Source organism: Ornithodoros turicata, chromosome 4, assembly GCF_037126465.1.
Source record: "Ornithodoros turicata isolate Travis chromosome 4, ASM3712646v1, whole genome shotgun sequence".
Taxonomy (NCBI): Eukaryota; Metazoa; Arthropoda; class Arachnida; order Ixodida; family Argasidae; genus Ornithodoros; species Ornithodoros turicata.
This window is the reverse complement of record NC_088204.1, coordinates 46,937,687-46,958,415: the sequence shown is the minus strand read 5'-3', so window position 1 is coordinate 46,958,415 and position 20,729 is coordinate 46,937,687. Positions and strand designations below refer to the sequence as shown.

At 44.3% G+C, this 20,729-nt stretch overlaps 1 protein-coding gene across 1 annotated transcript; it reads right to left on the bottom strand.

Moving 5' to 3' along the window:
• Positions 1-513: 513 nt before the first annotated feature.
• Positions 514-1,068, bottom strand: LOC135392401 (uncharacterized). The gene has a single exon (XM_064623116.1). The coding sequence runs from the start codon at positions 1,066-1,068 to the stop codon at positions 514-516; it is 555 nt and encodes a 184-aa protein (XP_064479186.1).
• Positions 1,069-20,729: the final 19,661 nt, after the last annotated feature.

The window sequence follows — 20,729 nt, the reverse complement described above, 5'->3', positions numbered from 1 at the left end:
AAACAGAGAGCACAGCAGAATATACTTACTGGTGGTACGTTATGCCAGATTCTTTACTTGCAAGCTCTGAACTGTTGAGGTTTTATGCCGTGGACAATCTGTGCGTGTGCCTTCAACACTACCGAGAGAACATCAGTCAGACATCCAGTTCGGTCCAGTCAGCGAAAGAATGTGGTACACCACTTTGTCACCACACACCTCGCGCTGCTCGGGCATTTTATTATTAAAAGATAACTAATCCGAAACTAAAGGATTTGCGCTAGACGCAAAAGATACAGCCCAACAAATGCCCCCCTGCGTCCAGCAAACCCTACACATCAAGGAAAGTTTGTGAAGCCGAATCCTTTGCCGCACACGGTGTTCTTTGCGTTCGACACTGGTTTCGTCAAAGCGTCGGCGATCATGTCCTCAGTGCGTAAGAATGTGATCCTGAACCGTTTGTTTTCCACTTCATTTCTGGCGAATAGGTATTTGAGATCGATGTGCTTTGTTCGTTGATGATACATCGGGTTTTCAGTTATTCTGGTTGTCACAACGGACTTCTAAGGTCTGAGTTCCATAACTATTGAATCCAAGTTCTGCCATGAACGTTTTAATCCACTTTCCTTCTTTTAAGCCTTCCGTGAACGCAATGTATTCCGCTTCGCATGTTGACAAAGCTATTAGTTGTTGTCTCGTCGATCTCCAACTGATTGCACCCATAGACATTGTGAACACGTAACCACTCCTCGATCTGCCAGTGCCGCACTCGTTCCAGCTTGCATCGGTATAAGCTGTTATTGGCTCCTTGCATGCGGTGTACGTTGTTCCAATGTTGCGGGTTCCCTTGAGGTAGCGTAGCACTCCTTTCGCCATCCCCCAGTGACTTAGCGTGTGGTTTAAGTTGAACTGGCTCAGGTAGTGACTGACAAAAGCAAGATCTGGACGTGGCCCTTGCACCAAATACATTAAATTTCCTATCAGGGACTGAAATGGTACATTCGGATTCTTCTCTGCAGCAGTCGCAGTCGTCGTGTCATTCCTCTGTCCAACTTCCATTGGTGTTTTTATCGGTTTGCAATCCTCCATCTTGAAGCGGTTTAAGATCTCGTCGATGTATTTTCTTTGACTGATCGTTAGGGTCCTGTTCTGTTTGTCATGTAGTACCTCAATTGCGAGAATATAGGTTGGCTCTCCCAAGTCTTTTATTTATTTATTTATTTATTTACATACGTTGAGGACCCCCAAGGGGGTATTACACAACGGTACTTTCACGGTACGTAACGTAACGGTACGGTAACTTTCAGTTCTACTTTGTTCCCTAGGTCCTTGATAGCTGTTGTTAGAAGGGCTGATGAAGTGACCATCATAAGCATGTCGTCCACATATAAGCTTAGAATAACCTTCTGATGTCCTTGGATCAATATGTAAACACATCTATCCGCTTCAAGTCTCCTGTAACCCAAGTTCCTGAGGATTTCATCAAGGGTTAGGTACCATGTCCTCCCGGATTGCTTGAGGCCGTAAAGTGCCTTCTTTAGTAGACATACTTTATTGGCAGCTCCTGGATAGCCCAAAGGTGACTCCACGTAGACAGTTTCCTCGAGTCTTCCGTGAAGGTACGCCGTCTTCACATCAAGTTGGCGCATCGCCATTCCTTCCTCAAGGCCTAATGCAAGGAGGATTCGCAAACTTGTCAACTTGACAACGGGTGAAAAAGTCTCAAAATAATCCACGCCTTCAACCTGCGATGTCCCTACGGCAACAAGGCGTGCCTTATACTTGTCTATATTTCCTGTGGCATCTCTCTTGATGCGATAGACCCATTTTGATTTGACCACTTTCATGTCTGCTTTCTTTGGTACTAAGGTCCACGTTTCCACTTTATGAAGAGATTTGAGTTCCTCTTCCATGGCTTCGATCCACTGTGCTCGTTGTGGCGACGCCATTGCTTCATCGTAAGATCGTGGGTCAGTTTGCTTTTCCTCCGTTTGCTGTTCTGTCGCCATTTCACAGTAGTTACCCATTCGAAAAAAAAGGAATTTGTCCAATTGGACATTTTCCCATTCAAATCAATTGGAATTCCAGTTGTGTTTTTGTCACCCATTGGACTGAAACCAGTTGAAATCAATTGGTCCCCCCATTACAAAGAACAGGCAAGCTCAGGCTTACCAATTGGTCCCATACTAGCTATCCAACTCTATCCAAATGGTTACACCAAATGGTCCAGGTGGACTCAGTAGGGTCTCCAATTGGAATCAAGCAGCCCTGCCGGGTCTGCCACATAGGGCTACAGCTACGGTTTCATCAGAGAATATCACACACGAACATATGTAGGAGGTAACAACTTGTTTATTGCGCGTTCTGACTAGTCTTGTTGACTAGAACTGCTCAGAACAAAGTACTTTACAAATGGTCGTTTCCAAACGAAAACAATACAACAGGTTTTTATTAAAAAAGCTATTAGCTATCTGGCGCAAGGCGATGACGCGTCATAAGGGAGGTTCAGATAAACATACATATCTATCGAATTACTATCACCCACCTTAGTTCGGATTTGAGAGTTCAGGAAATTCACAACTGTCATACACGGGCCGCTTGTCCTTTCTCGTAACACAGCTGGTGCACGGGTGCGAAGAGAAAATTGGACGCATAACACAGCAGCTCACGACACAGATACAATTATGTTCGAGTTCTTACACGGTTTGAAAAACCAGACGAAACGCTTCATTCACGGAGCTGCACAATCGACGCGACCGACGCCAATGGAAACTTGTTCAAACAGATTCTGGGGTGATGCCGATGCAGTACGGCGGTACATCAGACATGACGATGAGAGCATCAAAGTTTCGGTTTCACATTGAAGTGAAGACAGCGAAAGCTTTACTCGTGCGATGTAGAACCACGAACTTTCTTTGCCGCTATCATTTTATATTCTATCCAGCTGTGGCTATGAAACTTAATTTACGCATTTTCTGCTATTTATACCGAAAAATCTCGCTCTCCGGGGGACGAACTAATCCTTAAAATATAAAATACTGTTAATATAAATTACTGTTACTTGTTGATAGCATTAATAGTTTAGGTACACATGCACTGACTAACTGTGTTGGAAATACTGAGTAACATCACTTACTTTACAACTCTACATTGGAATCAGTTGCCAATTGGGTCAGCAGTTGCTAATTGTCTGCTAATTGTGCGGACCAGTTGGAGACCGAGAGACCAAATGGACCTGGGGTTCCCTATCAGAACGACCAATTGGACCCATGATGTCCAATTGAGTATCCAATTGGAGTGCATGAAACCAAATGGACCTTCCAATTGGTGCTCAACTACAAACTGGACAGTCCAATTGGAACTGAACGATTCAACAGGTTTTGACATGGGACCCGTTGAGTCCCATTCGAACCAATTAGAAATTCCAACTGGACCATTTCCTTTTTTTTTCGGCTGGGTAGCCTTCTTTGGATCAACTTGCAGACGACTAGGTGGTCTACTGATTCTCGTCGATCGTCTTATTGGAGCGTCGTTCTGTGGAGGCTCCACATCAGATTCGTCAGTAGCTTCATACTCACTGTCTTCTTCAAGTTAAGATATTGAGTTGTGATTTCGCACCTGGGGGGTCACAACATTCCCACCTTCTGCTTGGGATTCAGCCACATCCATATCAACAAATACGTTATCATGACAGAAACCCGTTTCGATTCGCGTTGCCATTCTTGGCATGTGATGCATCCTTGAACTTTAGCAACATGCCTCACTCAACCGTCTCCCACCAGATGTGGCTACGGGCCACTGTCTTCATCTTCGTGATCCCCGGATGACCCTCATGAAGTACATCCAGGACTTGGGACCGCAATGCTTGAAGAACAACAACACGACTTCCTAAAAGAGCGCAGTCCTTTTGTACGCTTAGCTCATCAAAATGCCTCCTATAAAGCATGACGTCGTCGTCATCGGGTAACTTACCTCCCGATATAAGAATACGCCGACTCCTGGACAGCAGCACGTCCTTACTTGTTTCCTGGGCGACTGCAGACGCTGACAAAATGTCTGGATACGTTCGCTCCAACAGGAACACCTCCGCTGGCTGCTCCACGTGGAATTGCCCAGTATATAACGGCAGACGGCTTAATCTCTCAGCGTGTGTACAATCCGCTTCCCTTGACGGTACATGAACGTATACGTGTACGATGAAAGCATTACCGCCCAGCGAATAAGTCTCGGTGAGCTTCTCTCAGGCACGGGCTTGTCGTGAGCTAAAGGTCCCAGTAGAGGCTTATGATCAGTGATGATTTCGAATTGATGACCCCATAGGTACTGGTGGAACTTCAATACTCCAAAGACGATTGCCAGCGCCTCCCTGTCTAGTTGGCTGTAATTGCGTTCGGCCGGAACCAAGCTTCTCGACAGAAACACAATGGACCGCTCTTCTCCGCAGTCTTCACGGTGAGTCAGTACAGCGCCAACGCCGTACGGTGACACATCGCAGGCCAATACAAGTGGCTTGTGGGAGTCAAAATGAACTAGAACGTTAGCTGATGTCAAAAGTTGCTCCTGTCAAACGCGTACTGTTGCTCGGCACTCCATTTTCACTGGACTCCCAACCCCAGTAGTTTGTCGAGAGCATGCAGCACGGTTCACAACCCCGGAATGAACTTCCTGTAGTAATTAAAGGGACCGAAAAGTGAATATAAACCTATCGAAAAGCTTCAGCCTTCAAAAGTTCAAATATCAAAGAACTTCGCGGAAATCGCTGCAGTTTTTCTGTAATCGAATTTTCCATAATTGCATGTCCAGGGACCTAGTAGGAAACCGAGCAGTCTGTCAACAATTGCATAACCCCGCGCCATCTGTCGAGGACGCATGTAATACGAGCACTTCCGGGCGCTAATCCGGCGAAAACGAAAATGGCAGTGGGCATTTGTGACCACTTTCTACGTCGAGAATGTCGAGCCTCTTGAACATTGGAATTCCACATTCGAGAACTGTCGCTCACGCAGAACAGTTGTTCGTGCGTTAGCGTGGTGGAAAGTGTGTTCTTCGCAGCAGAAGATTCCTCGTCCAGATATTACTTGGAGTCACATTCGTCCTCAGCAGTAGCTCACCGTGCCGTGAACATGGACTGATTTGTGAAATTTCCATGCATCAGGGAAGCACTTGTGTAAGCCGAAACAAGCGCTGTTTTTTCGTCGTGCAGGTGTTCATGCGTGAAATGCAAACCGACGGATACTACGGATGGATACTACGGTTTTTGCTGCCGAGAGGTAGAGAATGTGTGTGGAAGGCAGACAGACAATTGCATCAGAACTAACGAATATCTCGAAATACTGTGCCTTGACACAGAAGTACTGCAAGTGTCTTTTACATACATCCGAGAAACCGAAGAGCATGGCAACATACACGGCAGCGCCGTGTGGGCTTTACGCGCTACTTGAACGGCAAACTGGACGGAAAACTCTTATTTCTGCAGGAAATTCCGTTATACCACCTGTCTTCCATTCACAAGAAGGATATGGGGTGCTCCGAGAAAATACAATAGCAAGTACTCCACTGGATCTCGATCTGCGTCATGTATGCAATTAGGCATGCTTTCCCATCAGTGCACAGACTTGTAGAAATGTTGATGTCAGCATATTTTCATTTCGTGCTTGCTGCAAGTTTTTCTCATTGCTTTTTCTTTGCTGTCACAGCATATTATAATTCCTACTTTGTTCCTGGAGGGTTAAGTAACCTGTGGGCATACATGTATTTGTAGGTTATACTCATGTCTCAATTGTATATGTGAGGAGTAATTATGATAATTTTCATCAGTGTCATTCAGCTGAACTGTGTTCATAACCTTTTAGTATACTTCTTAGTGGCCACGTTTCCAAATGTCAATTAAAATTTGAACCAGGATTGGGATTTAACACTTAATTAACTCTGTTTTGCTATACGGAGTACTTGTAACTGATTCATTATCACGTCACCAACTAACATTAGTAAAGAAGGACTTGAGGGCTGACTTCAATTATTATTAACCCTTGATCTGGGTTCAAAGTTAACCATGCACCATTGGTGTGCATAGTACTCCAAAATGGCTAAATAATTTATTGCATAATTTCCCTGTCACTGTAATTGAGATGTACTTTTGTAAAGTACTTTTGACAGCCCTGAAAATTGAAACTGGCTTCAGTGTAGACTACAAATGCATTGTAACATTTGATTGAAATATAATACAAGAGAAGAAGCAACGTTTTGTCACAACTCAAACTATATCTTTCTTTTTTATTGTCCAGTGATTTTGGAAACAGAGTAGGACTTCCTGCCCTCTGATGTTTTGACGTACTTGATAGAATTGTAAAACCTGCAACAAAATAAACAAGAGACGTATAAACAGTTTTGTCTTTTGCTTTTGAATCTAACCAGCGAGTTATATTTTACCATTTGTTCACTTTTGTATTCTCTGTTGGTGGAAAGATTACAGGAACAATAATGCCGCAGATCAAACAATGACCTGTCATCTCGATGAAGATGAGAACATTTCTTCAGGCATGCTAAGTGAGACAAAAGAAATGTACAATGAAGGTTGTACAAAAACAGCAAATCTCCGTCGACTAAAACTTTATATATGTGGATGTTACCACATCGTGTAGTTTCCATCCAAAAGTAGGACTAGGCAAGGTTGTTTGGTAGTTGTTGGTAGGTTGTTGGCATGTTGATGTGCTATACCGTTACAGCACATCAATATAGATGAGGGGCAAACACAGTAGACAGCGTGATGGCTGCAAACTCAAGTGAAGATTTATTCAACAGAACAAGAAACCGAAAGCATGAGTAGAGAAAGGCAGTGCCCATGCAGTGTATGGTGAACTACACTAATCTCTGAGAAGGTAGGATCGGAAGAGTAATAAAGAGAAATGACAATTGCGTCCGAGATAGGGGAACTCTGCAAATTTAGGACCAATATGATGTGGTATCCTTGCATGGCTCAATACAGCTCTGACACACATTGAACAATTCCAGTAGTGGGGCTTCAAAGACAATGAGCGTTCGCTGTTTTATTGGGCATTCAAGTGTAGCGGATGCATCTCTAGAAAATTAATTAGCGTTCCTTAGACATAAAGTCATAACTACACCTCAACAGGAAGTATTCTTGTACCCTTCAAACAAGCTAGTAGTACTCATCGGTTTCTTCTCCAATGGTTGGCGTCATACTAATGTTCTGCACCTGTCCAAAGACTCCAAAAAATGTCACAAAGTCTGCAACACGTAACAAATCTAGTGCTTTCATCTGTGGACTTTGCATACCTGCTTTCAGCCATTTCTGTCATGTCAACTTGAGTGCCTGGATCACACACACACGAAGCAGTCTTGCGCCACTTCAACACTGGAAGGCCCCTAAAATTAGATTTGTTGATGTTGACAATGTTGAGTACGGGACAAGTAGGATAACATAAGTTAAATGGAATACGTCATCGCTATACATGTGTGACGCCTGTACGTACCTAAGACGTTGTGTTAAACTCGTCAGCTCGGTGAACCAGAATCACTGGGTACTGAGCATCAGTGTGCTTCGTTACGTCTTCGCAAATCGCCTTCTACGGGATATTCGTAGTAATAGCGTAACGTAGTCATTTAACGTAGTCACCGGCAGCAAAATGAGCTCAGCATCACACACGACACGACTGCTACATCTAATAACCGAGTGTTTCGAACCACATTCGTTTTCGCGCCCTCTCCTGTTTAATCTTGTGTTAGAAAACGCCCGCCGCCGATGGTGAACGAACATGATTATTGCATCCCCCAACACCAAAACTACTCCAGGCATATGTAGGTCTCTCGAATAATTGACGCAACAGCCACGAACATGTCATTCACTTATACTTTCTGGTTTCTGCTTCGCGCGACCAACATGACCACCCACGACGTAAACAATAAACGCGATAACACAGATGGCCTTGCAGATGGCGCAGCGGATCGTAGGTCGTAGCGGCGAAGTCGCTGAATGCTTTATTAACGTAAAAGCTATGGAAGTGAGCGTCATTTTTAAAATGTCGTTTAGCTGTAAGATAATGTGCGTCACCTTTGTTCTCTACAAAATTAACTCTCACGTGGTAAGGGTTGACCAATCCCTGGGAGCCCTGGAACCGAAACCCAAGTTGCTCTTTTTCGCCGTTCGCTGGCAGCACCGTCCATGTTCCGGCAATCTTTATAAATATTTATACGCAAAAAATATGCCGAATTGAGAAATAATGCTTTCTGTGTCTTATCAAACAACGATGTTGTGCACGACAGTGGGCAAAAATATGGGGGTTATTTTTCAGTTTTCGGTCCCTTTAAATAAATAATATGCATCAGTTCGTTTCTTTTATCTCCAGAACTTACTTTCGATAACTTTGATTTCACCATTGCAAGACGGATACTCGTTTCACAAGTTCCGTGAAATATGTCTACTGTCACTTGTAAAGTTGTCATCCCGTTCACTGGGAAATGTCGTGCAGTCGGATTTCGGCGCGGGAGCGAGCTTCTCTGAGGTGGGCAAATTAGAATGGCGCAAGCAAGCTGGTGTACTGTAGAACGAAGTACCATTTCCTTGAGTTTGAGGAACACACAGTACGAAGAGAACAACACAGGGGGGAAAGAGAGAGCGGAAAATCGTTTTCTCCGGCAAGGATGGCAACCGTACAGTCAAAGGCAGTCAGAAAGTCACAGACGTTTTTCTTCCTTCCATTTCGTTCTTTTTGTTCGTGTTCAGTATGTTTCAGGAGAGCCTCGGATAATGGCGCTGGTTGTTTTTGCGAATACGTGGCAACCAACAACTTCACACAATAAATTTCCTCCCACCTCTGGGCTCCCCAACGCAGTGTAACACGACACCGGTGCTACGCGTAGACAGACTTGCTAACAGTCAGAAACGTAGCAACGTAGCTAAGGGTGGGGAAAGGGAGGAGATGAAAGAGAGAGGGGAAAGGGTGACGCAACTTCCGATCTCTCCTGGAGAGAAACATCACGTGCTACTCTGCTCGCAACGCCATCCATCGGGACGAGCTGGCATAACAAGAGCGAGTGATACGCCTTAAGTGACGCAAAGATCCCCTACTAGCCGATCTTCAAATCGGAGGTGGCACTCGACCGACTTTTCGCAGCGTCGACAGGAGTTTGTGTTGATGCCCGATGACAGGGGGAAGACAATGGTCACAGGTGTCCGAGTACAGAATGTGATCCAGGCACATGGCTCACAGTTGAAGAGATAGGGTCGTTCGCGGAACATCTGCGATGTACAACGGCTACGCGGAAACCTACGTTCCGGCGCTACGTCGGTGTTTGGTGGCGGCCCCATCTCTACTTTCTTCCTCGGACTCTTCGATCTCCCTCCTCTGTTGTTTCTTTCCTCACTTTTTAACTTTTTCTCGTACACCAGACGAATCTCGCACAGGGGTCCAATGTCGCTGTGAGGGCGAAATCAGTATCGCGTCAGCAACCACAACCAGCAAAGCCCACCGACCCAATCAGAAAAAATGGGTGTTTACACAAAACTTCAAAGGACAGTTGTATTTGCCAACGCTCCCATTTATGATGGGGCCGTGAAAAAAATGTAACCGATAGCCCGTCAACCAGGGTGTCGGAGCGAACCGAAAACCGGAACCGAAAACCGAAAAAAAACCGCTATTTTGGTGCGAACCGGAACGGAATCGAAACCGTATACATTTTTTTCGCTCAGGAGGGAAACCGAAAAATAATTTAACGGTTTTCGGTCCAAGAAAAAACTTCGCCGGTTTGGACTACGGATAGGCGAATGAGGCGTCATGTCATGGATACTATACGAGGGTTACGGTTACGATAGAATGTATGTCGGTATAGTATGACCCTTAGGCTCCCTTTGTAATGGTTTATCGTTCGCGCACGCACACAGACTTCGAGGTACATGTGACTCTCTAGCAATGTGCCGTAGTGTTCGTTTTAATTTGATCCCCCCAAACTCTCCTCAACTAAACAACAAGGGGGCTGCATAACAGCTTCTTTATCGGTAATGTCGCGCAACGCGTCCCTTGTTTGAGAGCAGCTAAGTTGAATACATTTACGTTTACGCGAGGGCAAGCCCGTGCAAAGTGGCAACTCTTTTGTGGACAGGACACCAAGAAAATAAAACGGAGCCGTCGAGGCGCTTGTGAGTGAAGGTGTTCCTCGATTTGCGTCGTACTCGTGCGGTGGTGCTTGCTGGCTAAACAGTAGCAACAGACATTCGGATGGGACGCAATCGCTCCAACCCAGCAAGAAAGTACTTTATGCATGACATCACGACAAACAAGTCAGTTTGTAGCATGCGCTTCAAGAAATGAGAAAGCCCATTTGAACAGACAGTAACCTACAGGAACCAGGAGCTACCAATTTCACAGCTGTCTATTAATATTAAATACCATGTATGCTGAATAAACGGGTTTACATTTTGCAACATTGATTTTTTTTTTTTTTTGTGGGGATGAGTATTCCCAGCAGAAGCGGAACCGGTTAAAAACCGGTATGAACCGTTATTTTTTTGCTCCGGAGCAGAACCGGTACCGGATCGTTTATGATGTAACCGGAACGAAAACCGGAACGAAAAACGTTTCGGTTCGACACCCTGCCGTCAACCATACCGGCCGCCGTGGCCCAGCGACTTGCCACCCCGACTTTTACAATGGGAGAGCTCCCAATTGCTCGAGGGTTCAGCGCCGGCGCAAATCACACTTTGAAAAAGACCGCTTTCTGTTTACCACACACGGAAGGCCTCCCGAAGAAGGTTTATATAACCTTCCCGCGCCATGTCACAGTCCGGGTCAGTCAAGTACGGAAAACCAAGAACACATGTGCGTCCGACTCCGCATTCCAAGAACGCTGTAATTTCCACCGCTTCCGTTAATATACAGTTATGCTGCCTTCTACACAAAGCTGCCTCTAGGGGAAAACAACACTGTCTAAGGGGGAGCAGATGTCACCCTTCCCACAGAGAGACACTGCGTACATGTCAACTAAAGTTTGATGGCTTTCAACTGTGGGGGAACACGAGCTCTCCCGACCGTTCGAAAGAAACCGGGCGCGCTGTCCCTTTGATGCTAAAAAACGGGAAAAGTTTCGGAAACCGATTTTATAAAAAGGCCCGTCACAACAGCATCAAGTTCAAGTAATATTAATTATTAATATTCATATCGTAATTAATAATATTACCACCGAAAAACACTGGTTCCTGGTGAGCGAAATAGCCACCGATTTCCCCCACCGAATCACTGAAAAATTAAGCACCGAAAACCGGGAACCCTCGACTGATTCGCGATGCCCCGTCCAGCTTGCCTTCTTGCGTGAAAATTAACGCCATCCAGCTTCGCCGAGATTCCGTTTTGACCAACTGCTGACAAATGGAGACGCCTATGCCAGCCGGGTTGTACGAGCATAACCTTCAAGAAATATCACTTCAAAAGGTACTGGAAGAGCAGCATGTCGGTGTGAATGGGCGTCAAAATGTATTACATACCGTTGCACACAGCGCGGGTGGTAGGTAACATTCTGACTGCACATCTCGCTCTCCTCTCATCAACGGTCGTAATGCCTACGAGCAAGGGTAAAAACATGGGTAGAAAGAACAGGAATGCTTGACATGTCGACTACATACCTTTGGAACGGATAAAATCCTCACAATGAAGCACAAATGACGCCAACTGCTTGTGAGAAACAGCGCACGTCCGAACACTTCGACATTGCGTAACAGACTGATTAATTCGTTGGCACAGGCGGAACGCTTCCACTTACATGCACTGGAATGCTGTATGGAATGCAGAAACACTAGCTTAAAGTAAGAGGAGTAATACGAAGAAACCACAGTACATGCTCTTTTGAGGATATGTTCACGAACATTTGGAATAACGCGAACTATTTTCAACGAGGATCAGCCACGACACGGAAACGTGTTACAACGTGCCCTCTTGGCGACATCGGCCAACGGCGGTGCTCAGTTAATTTGTTCGTAATAAATTTTAATTTCAGATCTCCATTCAATTTTCACTTGCAATATTTTTCGACACAATGCATATTCTGGAATTTCATTTGTTTGAATTGGACGAGTTTCTCAAATTAGTTTCCACACGGACGTACGGCCTTTTTCCTAGTCATATCATTGAGCACCGCCGTTGAACATGCCGCGAACGTTGAACGTTGAATTTGAGAACGATGATGCATCGTTGGTCGCCATTACTCTCGTTCCTTCAGCATCTGGCTTCTCACTATTGTATTGGCGGCCATGCAACATGCTGGATTGGGAAGCGGTTTCTCACTCGTGCACATAAGGCCAATTCCTCCAACTGGTTTCGCATTCCTACTATTGGCGCAGTCTGTAATACATAACATGTTTGAACTCATTAAATCAATTGGAAATCGGTGTTTCTCATTGACGGCCATTAAACCAATTCGTGCAATTGGTTGATTACTCTGTGGATGTGGTCTTCGCCACACAACACGGCGGAGCCCGCTTTCGCGAAAGCAGCTTCCGTGCTCAACTTCCAATTCAGTCAATGAGAAATAGTCGGCCTTTACACATTGAACGAATTCGCAGTCTGATTTCTCATTGAATCTCATTAAAATTGCGGGGAGAAGTCAATGAGGTCATGTCTACTATATTTCCAGCAGGGTAGGTAACGTGTGGCGATTTCGTGATTGAACCGTTACACAGCGTTAGGAAAAGCCACTAGTATCTATTTGAGCTCGAGAAGTACGAAATATTATAAATGTTGTTTTAGCAGTGTGACGAAAGAAATCAACAGAAAGCAGTGTGACGTCGGTATGGCGCGGTATTACGAATAGCATATCCACTGGCCCAAAAAAGGGAAATAGCCCGTTCCTTGATTTCCAGCTGTCGAGCCATAAGTTCAAGACCCGATGCAATAACAACGGAAATGGTAACAGTAAAAGGAATGCTGTAGAACAGATCCCGATCGTGTCGTATCGCTCTTATATGGCGTGTGCAATCGGGGGATAAGATCCAGACCTGAGGTGGAACAGACTACAGAAAAGCAGATTATGTTACTATTCCCTATATAAAAGGGGTTTCGGAACCTATAAGACGCATCCTAGCGAATGTAAACATAAAAACTATATTTAAGCCTCGGACAACCCTTAGAAGCCAGTTAAGCCATCGTAAAGACGAGAACAAACTGATGCAAAGGCGGGGAGTAGTGTACCGCGTTGCATGCCAGGATTGCCGCAAGATATCCATTTGTGACGGCCCGTGGACGACGATGAAGATGCGCCTCTGCGCCTGTCAGCCAGTTCTACCGGCACCGTCCTAGCGTGAGGCCACGAACATTTGCCCGTTGGCCATTCCATCATCACCGGTCAGGACTCATGTAGAGGAACACCACCTCCTCTACACATTGAAGAAACAGGACGCAAGAATGAAAGAACATAAATGACATCGAAAAAAATCCTGGCAAGTCGACAGAATTATGCGAACACGTGACAAAAAAGCCATATGGTTAGACTGAATTCACATATTTTGGCACGTGAAGGCCGTTTGGGTGTTACAAAGAATGTGGAGTCATGGTACATAAAAACGAGTATAGGTTGCATGAACAAACATCAGGGTCCCCTTCGAGACAGATACGCCCCACTATTTAAGTACAAGGCGGACGGCTGAGGAACCTCATTCCCATTATGAGACCGCTATAGGGCTCGAAAAGTCAGTTTTAATTGTTTTTATGTTGCGCAGCCGGTGTTGGATTCCTGAAAAGAAAATGATAAACATGTGCGGGCAGCTCCTACAGGTGTGTGGTCATATTGAACATCAATCAAACAGTTTGCTGAAGTGTCTGGATGTGGAGCGTCCCAATACATACATCCACCCAGAGCCGTCCGGAGGCGAGCTTCCGCCTGGGGCACGATTACGCAGGATTACCCCCCCCCCCCCCCTCCCGCTCACCAGACGCGTTGAAAAAAAAAAAGAAAGAAGAAGGAAGAAGGAAGAAGAAAACCTCACAAGGCAGTTGAGCTCAAAATTATCTTGATTCTCGTTTTATTGTCCAACATAGCTCCCGGAACCTGCTGTCTTGTGCTCCCTCTTGCGACTCTCGATCCCACACTGTAACGCCTTTGCACCCATCCTTTTGTTGAAGGTACTGTACTTCGTGTGCAGCCTACTTTAAACCGTTAAAAACATTACAGCTTGATACCAAGTGGTCGAAGGACATGGCGGGCTTCGCGATTCGTTTGCAAAGCTTCTAAATAGCATTCTTTCGCGGAAAGCCGGTCGGCGGGCAGATACGAAAAGAGAAGATTGGGAGGCAGCGTCTCGACGATGTCGGTTGACAGCACTGTATGACCGTGTTGTTCAAAGAGAAGCATGAGCACGATTCAGGGACAAACCAGATTAGTTGAGGCGGAAGCCACAATGTGGTGTATCGAGGCTCAACTCCTCGATACACCATGTCCCTGTCCCTCTCCCTTCTGCACATTCGTCCAGGTCGTCGTGCACACCCTTTCCGAGATTATGAACAGATAAAGCCCTGCTGACAGGAACCAGAGAAAACATCGCATCCTCGCACGCAGCTATTTGAAGGGATACGGTCCCCTGAAATCCGCCTAAAAAGCTTCCCATGCAGGGTTGTTAAGAAACTAAGTAAAAGTAGGTGAATACTAAAAGTGTTGTATGTAAACTGTGTAAACTGTGTGTGACTGTGTGCGAACTGTGTAAACTGTGTAACTGTGTGTGTACTGTGTAAAAGTAAAAGTGCATACTTATATTTAGATACTTTAGTACGTACATTTAGTGAATAATTACATGCATTTTTCTGTAGGTACTTGTATTTATAACATAATTGCTTAGTAACTTTCAGATTATCTTCCCGAGTACTATGGCAATGACTAGCAAAGCTATGATGAGTTGATAGTTTATACTTCATTGTCAGATTTGTGCTATCCAGTCTGTGTACATGTCTATACAGTTTGCTGTTGGAACAAATACATTTTTGTATCTTAGGCACAGGCAGAGACGATACACACATACAAGTGCTCATGCGTGGAGTCTCTGTGTTGTTCTTTATGCCGTTACAACCCACACCCTCAAGTCGTATTAGCGTTATACTTTTTGTAGTGCACATTGCGTACACGTATCTAAATAATAAAAAAATTGAGCAAGCTGGAAAGGAAAATACTTTAGATTAGTTTTGTGAATCGTGAATCAAATGGCCGTCACTCTCATGATAAAGAGTAACCGAGTACTGATGTAACTTTTTGGAACACACAGTAGGATAATTGGATATAACAGGATATAATAAAAATATGAATGTGCGTTCAATTTTGGTATCGTCTACTGCCAAAACCACCCGCTGCTTCACTTTCTTTGCATTCACTTAGTGTTTACTATCACCACACAGTAAATCATGTTACACCTTTATTCGCTCAAAACAGACGTATTCTTATAAAAACACCATTTTCTATCCCGCAAGCTGTAGCAAATGGTGTAAAAAGAGCATTACTAAAGATGCAAAATCGACATACAGCACGTTTTATCCCATGTCAATCATTAAGGGCGTAAAGTGAGGTGTTGAAAGAGGTGCTTACGTCCAATACACCTTTTTTACACCCCATTTGAACTGGGAATATGGTGTTGAAAATGGTGTTTTAATTCGTGAAAGAAAAATTATACTGGTTTCACAGCTCCACTCAGCGGCCGATCACATTACAAACGATAACTTGTGTTAAAAACACAGTATTTGACAGGGAAGGATCCCAAAGAACACAGGCGGTCCTCAGGACGCCCTCACAGTGTCATCGTGTCCTCGTCCTTCGAGGTTATCCTCAGGACATCCTGAGGATAACACTGTCGGACTGTCCGTGAAGAGTCATTCAGGTACGTCCTGTGCCCGTACCTGTGGGTAGCTAGCGGGACGAGAAATATTACTTTGTTTAGTTTACCTGTTCAGACTTTCTAAACACATTTGTTTGTTTTTTGCGCACACCCTGGGACCTGATTGACATTTTTCTGAAATAAAGGGTGGTCCAGGGTAAAATTCTCTGCATCTAGAAAGGATCACTGTCTATGATAAATGGAGCGCATTACTCGTCGAATGGAGTGAAACGCGCGATTCTGTCGCACTGCTTTTGACTTTAAAGCTCGTACCTGAACGTCTTAAACCAAAAGGAGTAAGAAACATAGACCTTGCATTGATGTGGACCTAATACTTTAATCAACTCCTCACTTTGAGTATACTTTCTTTGCGTAATCGAAAGAAACATGGATAGCTCACCCTTCGTTTTGTGTCACAGGCGAGCAGGACTCTCGAATGTACGGAGGATCGCGTTATAAGCAATGAACAGTGTCTGTTTTGGCTTCGGAAGAGAATTCTAGTACCTTTCAGTGGGTTTCTCGGGCTTCGTGCCCCTGACAAGATTTATATTTCGTCTTTTATATTTCTGTCTGCTTTCTCTATAAACCGCTGCGCTCGTTGTCCGTTATGAATTGTACTAGAGACAAACAGCGAGGTTGTATTGCGGAAGTTAATCAAGATGTATGGAAAAAGAGAAGTTATCAGGGCTGTGTCTGATTTTGTATAAATTATACGCTGAAAAATGAGGGGCAGGCGAAGTCGTCCTCATAAGGTCCTGCGAGTGTTCCAGGTTGACACCCTGAGGATGTGCAGGTGATATGACCAGGAGTCCCACCCCAGACAGAACACTGTGTCCCATAATATTCCCAAATCGATCATCCATGTCTGCATCCTGGGCAGATGTCCCAGGGAAGTCCCACGAGGATGTGAATATTTCCCCTTCAAAGGCCGTGTTCAAGCTGTCCGGCGATGATCTGTCCAGGACTGGAAACGGACGCACCTGCGCCGCGTCGCCCGGTCGCAACGGTCGTTGCACGTTGCACTGTGAAGTGCAATCATTGTGCAATCGCAACGATGCCGCAGGGCCTAATCTGCATGTAGTTTCGGAATTGAAATTGTAGTGGTAGAGGGCTGGATTCAGTTTTTTGGCGTTTTTTAGCTTATTTTGCAATACGCCATGCTGGAATACGAATAGATATTATTACTATGTGTCTGCGCACACGTTTCGCATTTGCAAATATCGTGAGTACGAAACTTGTGCTTGCTATGTTCCGCTAAACGCAGACTAACCGCTCGAGCGGTTTGAATGGGTTTGAGGTGCGATGATGAAGCGGTCTCTGCGTCTGCCGTGGAAATGAGGATTGGACGACCTGATTTTGAATGTAATTGAACCGATGTATTCCAGAATCCGCTTTTCAGTCTTGCAATTCAGGTGAGTTCTTTTCCGCTAGCATCCATGTGCCGTTTGACTGATTTCATGCCACATGAGGACTCTCGATTCCTTGTCAGGTCATCTGTCTGTGTTGCGAAGCTTACACCACAAAGAAAAGAACCTACTTCAAAACTGCTAAGGTAGATCAGTTTGGTGTAATCTTTTGTGGTGGTCAAGTTTATTCTGAACGCCTGCATAACATTACTTCTCTGTGCTGTACAGACATTGGACAAATTCATTTTGTGTGCCGCATGAGACTGGACATAACTTTTCAACAATTTTTTGCGTCTATATTGCAGCGCATGTTCTGATGGACGTTACTGCTGTGGGGTGTATGCGTCATTGCAACACAAACGCCTTACTGTACGTGTATCATGCGTAAAAAAAAATCACTTCTGTCCTTTATAGTGATTTCTATATTTTAATTAATATAATGGTTAAAAATCAACAAAACATTTAAATCTCAACATGAAAGAGTACTTCCATTCGTCGTCTGTCATGCATCCCGCATTTTCGAATGGGACCGCCGTGGGAAGTAACTGGGATGTTCGAGGAGCTGACAAAACGGTGTCCATGGGACGTCTTTTGTCCCGCTAGACCCGTTCCGCAGGATGTTGTGAGATCCCGTTTAAGACATCCGTGGGACCTCCGTGGGATCAATTTGTTCTGTCTGGGACTTTAACACGGAGGTAACACTGGGAGGACCAGTTGATAACTTCCTGAGGATGTCATCGTCGTCCGGGGTTGACATCCTGGGGACAATTGTAGAACATTTCTGTGTTGTTGGGGATGTCAGGAATTTAGATAGTATCCTTGACTCGTTGCGGGCATACGTTTCAATTGCAAAGACGGATTCCCGTCACCGTTACAGATGTTTTTCGCGCTACTATACTTAACGAACGTGCTCCCAACAAATTGTATTTCAGTATATGATCCATCTGTACACCAATACAGGCTACCAAGGGTGCCCAGGTCTCTTCAAGCTTCGGCACTCATGCCTATTGTACCACTGTACACTGTAAAAAAACTCCCATAAAATTTACGTATATTTTAATGGCAGCTATGTTGCCAGACTTTTCCCGTTAAAATTACGGCCACTTCGGGAGAAGTACTGCCGTTAAATTTGTGGTAATTTTGATGTAACCAGAATGCTGGTTTTTCCCCGTGAAATTTACAGTGTCTTACAAAAAATGCAGCCGTAAAATTTACAGGGATTTTAATTGCAGCTATGTTGTCGGCTCTTTCCTGTAATACTCACGGCCACCTGAGAGAGTCGGCTTTTGGTTCAAGTGTGGAGTGCATTAATTCCCACAAATGTGGGAACAGCACCGTAGGATGTGTAATTGTGTGTGTCTTCCTCTAATGGAATTGCAAGTCATGCAGTAATGTGTGGCACAAGTCACAGAGTACAGGATCGAGCATTTATTGTTCATACAAAGAAAGGGTGGAAAAATCTGTGAAGTCTGTTGAATCTGCAGCGATCAAAACAACATCTTGGAGTTGCAAAGTAGATTAAGTGTATCTGGTTACCAAGTAAAACATCCCCTTACACTTCTGCTGTTTTCGAAACAATCCCCAGAACTTCTTCGTAGGTTGTGTCACTGTACTTCAGCTTGCTGCCCCTGCAGGGCTGATACACAGTAGCTCCTGTAAGAAAGAAAATGCAGGATATGTAGTACGACAGTTGCTACCATTGGAATGCAGCTCCACATGTACACACTTCTGCGCATTACACATTCAGTATGGTGGCACTAGTACAAACACCTTTGTGGTGCTGGCTGAGTACTATCCAATACAAGCAAAGAAATATCTTAAGGTCTTATACTGGTCATACAGACTTTAAATCACTCATATTTCGATAGTACATATATTGATTTAAATCTTGTTAGATATTGATGATTTTGTGTGGAGTGACTCTGTGAAAATGCAATTATGTTAGAGTGTTTGTCATTATAGATGTGGTCTAAAATTGTTGTAAAGAAGAACATGTTTGGTTACAAAATAACCACGCTTCAGTCCTATAACCACAAATGTCACTGAGATTGTTCCAGGAAATACATGCCAAGCAATTCAACAGGTAGTTCCAATCACAAGATATATGTTAAATGAAAGAATCAGCAACGCCGTTGGTGAAGCAAATATATATTTTTACTTTTGATGACTAGCGCCACGGGTGATGATGCAGGAATGAGATGGTTAGAGCAAATCACTGCACTAATCTCAGCATGCACCAGAGAATTGCGCGCCTGTGTTTTTTCCATAAAATATGTACCACATAAATTCGCTGCAACCTAATGTCCTTCATAGTGACACATGCACGTCCTGCACCTGTACTACTCATCACCGAAAAAAATGGAGAGAAAGCACACAATTTCCATGTTGAATCTAACACTGATTTCTTTGTTCCGCGCACAAATCATGATTGGAACCACCTCCCCATTTGCCCCGCATCCATTTTACCCACTAATCATTTTAAAACAGCATACTGCAATCACGTCGCACCAGTATAACATTTTGTGACCAAAGTGGACTTTCTTTACTACTCAGTTTTTAGACAATGGTCATAACAACCAAACAACTCTGTAATGCTTCTTGCATTCTGGATGAATAAATACCATGGAGGGCAGAGCACAGCATCCCGGTGCACCAGCCTTACAGAGGGTACTACACTTTCTTACTGCTAGGGAGAAACAGAAGCTCTCAATATATTAAGATAAGCAGCTACATGTACTAGCCAGCTACCAGTAGCTCTACCCAACGACTTTGTTTCCGAAGAAAAATAAGGAGAGGGACACCGGACATTATCCGCCGTGTTATGCACTTATTGCAGCAAATTCTAAGTGTGTAAAAAGACGCGATTTCAATCGCAAAAGAACGCTAATGTTCAAAGGTGGACAAGCAGCATGCCAACCCAATAAATACACTAATTTCATGTGAAGTTATAAGAGACACCAGCTCCTTAGGTTCTACCTTTCTAGACATATGTGTGACATTTAAGTTATGAACACTACAAGCATGTCTTACAGTCACAGAAGAACGGCGGTACAAACGGCTAAATAAAATAAGCCAGAATAATATCAGTTTTAAGTTGAAATGTGCTGCTGCAGACTGAAACGATAAAGTGATGCAAGACTAATTGATGATAAAAATTGAAATACTCACTCAGTGTCACGAGAAACCATGCAAAAGAGATGCCCTCTCCTGGGTCTTCTTTCAGCAAGTGATCCAAGGCCAAGCGTGTCTTGGATGCCTTTCCACGCGACTTGGCCAGGAAGGATGGTGTGCCCAGAAGTGACCATCTCTGCTGGAACAGATTAGAACCGAACAAATTAGGCAGGGGTCAAGAACACGTAAAACATGTTCAACAATCACGACATCGTACAAGTAACACCAAATCGACAAGTACACACGCATATATGAAGCACATGATATGTCCTATACGCATGTTATTAGATCTTTTCACCTAGAATACAAAATTT

What these genes read in the sequence shown, in the direction of transcription:
- LOC135392401 (XM_064623116.1), bottom strand. Translation starts at nt 1,068, where the DNA reads ATGGAGGATTGCAAACCGATAAAAACACCAATGGAAGTTGGACAGAGG.